This window comes from Helobdella robusta, assembly GCF_000326865.2.
Source record: "Helobdella robusta unplaced genomic scaffold HELROscaffold_7, whole genome shotgun sequence".
Lineage (NCBI taxonomy): Eukaryota > Metazoa > Annelida > Clitellata > Rhynchobdellida > Glossiphoniidae > Helobdella > Helobdella robusta.
The window spans coordinates 4687811-4697592 of NW_008705398.1; the positions used below are offsets into that span (position 1 = coordinate 4687811).

Here is a 9782-nt window from a genome sequence, read left to right on the forward strand (position 1 = left end):
TTGTTGTTGTTATTACTGTTGTTGTTGCTGCTGTTGTTCGATGTCGTTACTGCGTCGGAGCCATTCTGTTTCGAATTCTGAAAATTTTTTATTTATTTTTGGCTATAAATATACACAATATATAGGTATGTATGTATTTATGCGTATATATATATATATATATATATATATATATATATATATATATATCTTGTAAAAATATTTGCATTGCTTGTTTGGAAACAAATCAATGCTTACAACAACAGTATATCAGTTGAAAATGAAGGAATAAACAAACACAACATGCATCCATGCAAATATCATTCGTGAAGGCTAACAAACAACGAGGCATACAAAAACACATACTCACAAAACGGAAAAACACACGAAAAACATAAAAAAAACATGAAAAATAAAAATAAAAGCAGGCAAAAGAAGGTACCAACAGAGAAGGAGGAGGAGGAGATGCGGACAAAGAGGAAGAAATAAAGTTACTTAGTCGGCGCAGTAAATTATTATTGAAAGAAAAATTAAATTACTCTGACGTCGGCACAATAAACAAAAATCTTTCAATACTGGAATCGAAAAAAAATTTACACAAAACATCTGACAAATAAATTCTAAAAAGATATCTTCTGACATAGAATATATAAAAAAAATAGATTTAAAGCGGCAGAAAAATAAATTTCTTCTTCAGCAAAAGTTTGGAACATTATTTTCAAAAATTTTAAAAAAGGAGAAAGGAAGAAAGAGAGAAAAAATGAAAAAAGAAAACAAGAAAGAAGACACATTTGCAAAAAGATAATGGTCGATATTTCGATCGTTCATTATTGATAGGTCCCATTCTACACCTTAATTCAATTTCTCCATACATCTTCCAAATATAACTTTCAATGTAAACTGCAACCTACTACAACATTCTCGTTGTTATCTCCGCGGAGGCTTTTTTGAAAAAGTACAAAAAGTTGTTTAGTATGGAAGGCAGTTGTTAAAAAATAAATAACAATATTCTGTCCAATAAGCAGTTAAAAGGCGTATTTATGAAAACCAGCACACACCAATGATATTTAATATATAGGAAATGTAAAATCAACCAATTATGATGCTTGAACATTGCACAGGAAAAAAAATAAAATAAAATTTATGGTAATTCATAGAAAGAAATCATTCATGGTTTTATCCATTTCACGTGTTATAAATTACATACTGTCTGTGTTGCAAATATACTCACACGTACCCAAAAATTTATGTACATGCACACATACAAAACACACGTACATTCACACGCATATATATATATATATATATATATATATATATACATATTACGTACGCGCATGCATACATGCATGCATGCACGCATGTATGCACGTATAACAAAAATGCACACAAATACATACATTCATACACACACACACACACACACACACACACACACACACATACATACATACATACATAAAAATATATAGGGAGCATATATAGGAACATATTATAAATTGTACGTTGCCCGTAATGTCGCAATGCAATTTGTTTGTTATTGTCAAAGAATATAAAATGAAAATTGATGGATTGATTTGATTAGTTGAAAAGAAAATTTTAAAAGCATCGCAAAAATATTTTTGTAGAGCATGTACAACAAACACAATGTGTGTGCGTGCGTGTCTGTGATTGTTCGTGTGTATCTAAGTGTGTGTAGATCTGTGTATGTGTGTGTCTGTAAAACGTGGGTATATATGCAGGCTCATATTCAAATGTTTAGTTGTTTAGACGCCACCAAAAATACTAAATTATACATTTATTTGTATATTTATTGTACGTACACACATCGACCGGGACAGTTATAACATTGGTTTTAGAAGTGGGATCTTCGGTGGAAAATAAATGAGCATCGTTGATGAAAATTTTCTTTTCTTTTCGTTGAAATGTCATTTTGTAAAAAAAGAGACAACATAACAAAACTTAATCTACTTAAATTGGTGCAAATCAAAGAAGAGATCCATTTCAATTATGAGGTCCTGGTTAATGCGTTGAATTTACGCTACGGTGAAGAGCACATGAAACAAATAAATTGGTTCCAGTTACGAAACCGGGAGCAGCGACTTGGAGAGTCAACGAAGCAGCTTGCACAGGATATTGAACGGTTGACTCTGCTGTCATACCCACAACGCAGAAAAGAAACTGGATTGGAAGCGTTTGTAAAGGCTGTTCGAGATTCAAATTTTAGACAAACCCTCATACTAGCGGACAATCGCAGCCTCAAAGACGTCGTTGCCTACAGTCTTACATTCGAGTCAGCTAAGCAAGCATCAAAGACTGACGCCAATTTTGTGAAGAATGTTTGTGTCAAAGTATAGTTCTAGGTTGCCAAAATGCTGGAATTGTGGAGATAGAAGACATCTACAACGAAATTGTAAACAACGCCCTGGAAACAATTACTGTCGCTAGTGTGCAGAACAAAAGATTGGAAGATGACCCCGCGTCACGACCGACTGTCTCAAACAGGGAGGCGGGATGCTATTTGAAAGCCAATTTTGCGGTGTAGAAATTGGCTGGTAGAATTGACGCTCCTAGTACCGTGATTAAAGCCTTCAGGCCGCACTGTAAAGGAACCTCCCACAACAATGCCGATACTCTATCCCGTCGATCCAGTTGCAAATACTGCTGATAACTGGAAGAGAAAGTGCTGACAGAGACTGTGCAAAAAGTTGCGATTAAACGACATCGTCCACCGAATTCAAGAACATCGAAAGCCGCGGGCGAGAATGAAATTGTTTATTTGGACAGACTGAATCCATTTTACGCAGACGTTCCAACAAACTTTGTTAGGGCGAACAGAACTGAAAGAGGGGCAGTGTTGTAACCGTCACAAAAATATTTGCTAGAGGCGCTAGTGTCGCATACAGTTCGAGGAGGAACTAGAACCTTCGACAGCGGGATATCGAGGACGTTCGAGAAGCGTCGGTAGGAGAGGTATAAAAAGGCATGCGAGATATTGAATGGTTGTTGTTGAATAATTGATTTTAGAAAGCGAGTGATTGTTGGCGTCGAATGCGATGTTTTATATTTGACTCTGCGTTGTATTTTTATTGTATTTGCGATAAACATTAGTAAAGTGTTATTCGGATAGCGATAGTTTCTGAATGTTAATTTTATAGTTTGTGAATATTAAATTCTATTAGTAAAACTAATTAAAGTTGATTATTGATTAATTAAATATTGTTTTGTAAATAAATAAATTAATAATTTGGAAGTTATATCGTCTTTGTTTTTCACTGGGATTGAACAAACTCGTCGTCGACCGGGACAGTTATAACAATACATAACAGAAAAAAATCAACCAACAGGAGCAAATTCTATTTCAGCAATTGCAAAAAAACTAAAGAAATATATCAAGAATGAAACAAGATGACAAATTTTCTCAAAGTAGTTATGCCCGATGTAAGTAAATTCAAAAATGGCAGGATCAATGAGCTAAGTCGAAATAACCTAAACATGATCAGTAGATTAAAAAATGGTCATAACAAGACCTCCAATCTGTGTGAAATGCAATGCAGAACTAACAATCCAACACATATACACCAGAAAATATACACTCGATGCAAAAAAAATTGAAAAGTGTTTATAAAAAATAAAATTCTAATCTAAATAAACTAATGTTCAAATACACATGTTGAGTTATAGTATTTAGCTTTTAAAAATTGTTTGACAGCAAAGTAGTTTGCGTAAGTTTAAATAGAAGAATTGAAATAGAGTTGCTCCTATAAATCAAACCACAGGAATGTTTTGCCACATATATATGATTGATTGTTATGTTTCATTAACATTAAAAAACATTTTAAAAAATTCTGAAAATTTGCGAAGTTGAGTGCCTGGTTGCAAAATATGTGCACGATTCAATGAAAAAATTTCATCACCACTTCAAATGAAGTTGCCAGCATTTCAATATAATTTTGAAATTAATACAAAAACTCAAACAAGCATGTATAAGAACAAACAAACATACATACATACATACATGCATGCAGATACAAAAACATGGGCATGGCAATGAGGAGTGTGTTTTTATTTGTACAGGTGTCGCTTGGCTGGCGTGTTGTTTTGCTTTATAATTAGCCGACATTTTGGTTTCAGCTATGTGTATCTACGTTTGTATGTATATGTTTGTGCGCATGGATGTGTGCGTCAATGTTTGTATGTTTGTGTTTGTATTGATGTTATGTTTGTAGGTATGTTTGTATATTGATGTTTGTATGTATGTGTGTTCGTGATTTTGGATGTGGGTATAATGATGTTTGTATGTACTTATATTAGTACGTATCTTATCCATGTTTGTATATATATATATATAAACAAAATAAAGAAACATTTATTGAAAAAAAATACAATTTTTATTTAATTAGAATCATGTAAATTGTGCATTATGTTAATTTTGCCATGAATTATAAATTTACTTAAAAATCGTGTTAGAATGAACAATTTGTGAACGGTGGCCTGCGACACAAGAATTTTGTTTTCTTTTACCTTTGGTCTCCTAATTATTACCTAATTATTATTAATTTGGATTGATTGAATAAAATTTGATTTGATTTGACTTGAAAATATATATTCCTGAATTAAATTTTTATATATGTGTACGTACATACAAACATACAGAGAGACGGGCGTGCGTGAATCCACACACACGTACACACATATATAAATTCCTGCGTTTAAAAAAATACATACATACACACGTTTGTACAAACACAAACAAACAAACATCACAAACACATAATAAGATACATAAATAAAAACATACCACATAAGAACATACACACATACATACTTATATACAAACACACATACTTATACATACACAAACACTGGAACTGTGGATTGGACACAGACTGTTGTTATTTCAAGCTCCGTCTTATTTCATGCAAATTGCATGCTTTAATGGTTGTTTATCGTCCTCGCCACTCATTACAACAACATCCATACTTTCCACATTACATTATTATCATAATAATAATAATTATTATTATTATTATTATGAAAATAATTAATTTATGGTCGCAGATAATGCAAATGTAATTATTGCAACATCAGCGTTTTGTATGCCAGTGCTGTGCATCTGCATATCTTTATGACTGTTCATCTTTTGTTAGGTATCGCTTAACTTCGTTCCAGTAATTTTAAATAGGCCAGTTTTTTTAAAGTACGATTTTTTAAAAGTTTAAAAATTAATTTCTGACAAAAAATATTTCACATGACTTTTTAATGTTCTTTCCGCGATTCCTACAAATGAAACATTCATTATGCAGTGAAATAAAAATTATGCCTGCGAGTCTAATTGTGCGAGCAAAATGTTTCAAACAGCTTAAACAAAGAATAAAAACACTGAAAATTTCACCGATATAAATCTATTTATTCTTCATTCGTTGTTTTCTTCAACGCTTGTGTACATAAATGAATGAGAACATAAATATACCCTGTGTTTGTACGTGTGTGTGTGTGTGTATGTCTGTGTACATGTGTGCGTGTGTGTTTTTTAATGTATAATATATATATATATATATATATATATATATATATATATATATATATATATATATATATATATATATATATGTATATATATTCATCCCACAAAAGTGAATATAAAGAAATGAGTTAAGAATGCTTAATGTAAGTGAAAATGATTATAAAGCTTTTTTTCTCTCGTAAGATCAAATAAAATGGCACTTAAATGTTTGATTGACGACAGACTCAAGCACAGTTGAAACTGTTTGGGCCTTCCCATTCGAAAGATGTTTTGTGTGTATTAACGCACAAATGGCATACAAGCCAACTGAAATAAAACACATTGATAAAACATTTAAATAGACACTTGTATCTATTTCACAAAAAACAGACATATATCAAACAAGCAACCAATACCAATGCGTTCATATGAGCATACATACATGCCTGCATACAAACATACACGTATTTACTAACAAACAGACAAACAAACAAACAAACAAACAAACAAGCAAACCTACAAACTTACACATGAATTCTCACAAACATACGAGCACTTACATGTACTTTCATACATACAGACAGTTACACACTCCAAGAAGTAAAAACTTATACATACAAACCAACATTCAAATATTTATACATGATTATACATGCGTTCACACATTTATACATATTTAAACATATACACTTACATACGTACATATTTTGATCATAAATACACACACACACACACACACACACAAACATACTAACATACTAACATAAATAGAAACATACTCACCCACGGACGTACGAACAAGCTAACATACAAACGTACGAACACTTACCCAGGAAAAATAGTTTGGATGCTTGTGTGATAGAAAGCCGTTATTATGGATGCAATTATAAATTAGGTGGCCAATAAATCATAGATTACTTCCAATATATCTGATCTTCCCCGGAGATATACAATGGATGCGTGAGGATGACGACGACGACGATTGTGATGACGATGATAGTGATGATGACGATGACGATGATGATGATGATGATGATAACGAGAATAATTATAATATTATTGACATTACTGTTTGCATTTAGTTTAAATGCTATTACAATAATAGTGAAGTGTCAGCAATACTAGTGTTGTTAATACAAGCGAGACGGTATAATAAAATGACAGATAAACGATTTGGATACATACACACACACACTCATATTCTTTCTCTCTCTCTCTTACTTACACCACACACACACACACACACACACACACACACACACACACACACACACACATATTTTCTCACACACACACACCACACTACACATACACACACCATACACTCACACATATTTTATCTCACACACACACACCACATTACACATACACGCACCTCACCACACATACACACACCTCACACTCACACACACGCCGCACCACACACACAAACTACACACACCACACACACGCTTCAATGCAAAACTCATTATAGATCAATAGTATATTATTGTTGATATGTAATTATTTTTGGACGAACATGTAAAAAAATTTATAATAATAATAAAACACGGACTCGTAAAACAAGCATGCATTCGCTTCCGCATCACTCAAAATTTTAAAGACACAGCAAAAGTTTAATTGCGATGAAAAATTTGAAAGAGAGAACGACGATCATTGTTCGTGTGGGTAGTGGAGTGGAGTGGAGGGCATGGGGTGTGTTCGTGGTGTGGTCGTGGGGGTAGTGGAGTGGAGGACATGGAATATATTCGTGGTGTGTCCTGCAGCTGCGGGTTAAATTCTTATTTGCTCTTAATAATAAGCTAGCAACAAAACTAAAAAAAAAGAAGAAATAGAGAATAATAAATTATAGAGATACAGTGAGGAGAGGGAAAATCAAAACGCAAAAGAAAGAAAGCAAAAGAAGGGAACCAAAAATAACGAAAGACGAAAGAGGAGAAAGAAGAACATGTCAAGAAAAACATGGAAGCGAGAGATATAAAAAAAACATAAACAGAGCAAGAGAAGAAGAAAGGAAGAGAGGGTGAAAAACATAAAAAGAGAGAGAAGGAAAGAGAGGATGGAGAGAAAGAAAAAGAGAAAACTACAGGAAAAAGAAGAGAACACAAAAAAACCCACTAGAATAACAATAACGTCATAAAGAAAAAAGAAAGCAGGAATGGAAGGAAGAAATTCACAGGTTATTGAAGTTGAGATTGCATCGTATCAAATGAAATAATGAAACTGCTGAAGTCAGCGAACGAATTAAAAACTTGCTTCCATCAACGATTTTGAGGTAACAATAATGATGCCATGGTTATTTTAACCTGTCGATGATCATCATAACCAGTTTCCTCCTTCCGCCATCATCAACATCGTCATCTTCATTTTCATCATTATCATCATCTTCTTCTTCATCATCGTCCTCTTCTTCATCATCATCTTCATCATTGTTGCCATCATCATCATTATTTTAATCATCAACATCATATCATCACCGGCACCTTTTTCTCAAAACAACGTCTATTGTTTCATGTAAACCTGTAAATGTTGAATAAATAAATATATCCAGTTCCTCTTCACTGGCATGTTCACGGAATGTATCCACATTGCTTTCTCTTTCTCTCTCTCTCTCTCTTTCTTTTCATTTTTGCCCTCTGTTTCTCTGCCGTACTGCCCACCCAACAACTGACAACGTGATTGCACTCCTCCAGATTATTATCGCCGTGCGACTCCCACACAGGCTGGCTTGTAACGTATGGCAGGTCAGTTGTTCTTTAATGAATTAATTTCATTAGATTGCCGGGAGGGTGAGACGACTTGTCGATGAAATGATTGAAAAGTTGAACGACTGGACGGACCACCGTGGCTGTTTGTTGCGCTAATGTAAGTTGCATAAGAAATTCAATAAAATATATTGAAGCACAATTGTTCTAGCTAGTATTTTTTACTTCTACTACTAGTACTACTACTACTCTGCTACTGTTGCTGCTATTGCTGCTGCTGCTACTACTACTACTATTACTATTACTACTACTACTACTACTACTACTACTACTACTACTACTACTACAGCTACTGGTGTCAATGATAGAGTTTATTATCAATAATTATTCTTTTTCTTCTTCTTATTGATGTAATTCATACAACTTAGGTTGTGCGATAAAAACTTGTGGTGCACCATCCAGCATCACGTTTAAAGAAAAGTTGGCTCAAGAAAATTTTCCATTGCTGGTCCAGAAGTATGGAACCGTCTAGTGGACCACTGCTCTCTCCGTCAAGAATTTCAAAAAACTGTAAAGGACTTATCTCTTCGATCAATGGATTGTTTTCTTGTTATTGTTAATTGTTTCAATCATTGTTAATGAGCGCTTTTGAGGTAGCAATTTGTAAAACGTATGCTAATACTAACTGATTATAACATAGTGCTGGAGCTATTTATGACAAAAACAACAACAATAATAATAATAATAACACCACAACATCCACAACAGCAGCCACAACAACCACAACAAAAACAACCACAACAATCACAACAACAACAACCACAACAATCACAACAACAACAACCACAACAACAACCAAGACAATCACAACAACAACCACATCAACAACAACAACATACGTATCAATTTCACCTCATGTTTCTCAATCCTCTTTTATTTGAGGTATTTTGCTTTTTATAACATTATACTGTATGTACGGTTGTGTATATGATTCAACAAAACACAGACACACACACACACACACATGCGCGCAACACACACGCACACACAAACAAACAATCAGTCAGACAGACTGATACATATATATTGTGTTGTTTATATACTAAATACATGTCGAATGAAAAGCAATGAACGCGATATATGATAATTCTCACATATGAGAAAATTTGTTGTTATTTAATGATGATGGTGATGATGACGATGGTAATGTGGTGATGATGATGACGACGGCGATGATGATTGTGGTGATGATGATGATAATGTGGTGACGTTAACGATTATGGTGATAAAATATAATAATTTTATGGAAAAGATGCTGATGGTGGTGGAATAATAATAACAATAAAAAAAACAGGGCAGCAGTTATGTGATGATGATGATGTTGTTTAGAAGAAAAATAATCTGATTATATTTGGATGTTGATGATGATGAATTAAAATAATTGTCGTTAACGATGAAGAGGTGGCATAAGTGAGAATGGAGAGTTGTTATGGCGATGATGATGATGATGATGACGATGATGATAATGACGATGATGATGACGATGATGATAATGATCAGGATGATGTTGATAATTTTGTGTCGATAGAGAG

At 33.5% G+C, this 9782-nt stretch overlaps 1 protein-coding gene across 1 annotated transcript; it reads left to right on the top strand.

The window, feature by feature from the left end:
- Positions 1-1904: 1904 nt before the first annotated feature.
- HELRODRAFT_165128 (hypothetical protein) lies at positions 1905-2524 on the top strand (the record flags this gene model as incomplete). Its single annotated transcript, XM_009031006.1, has 2 exons — positions 1905-2318; positions 2369-2524. 2 exons carry the CDS (start codon positions 1905-1907, stop codon positions 2522-2524), a joined length of 570 nt encoding a protein of 189 aa, XP_009029254.1.
- Positions 2525-9782: the final 7258 nt, after the last annotated feature.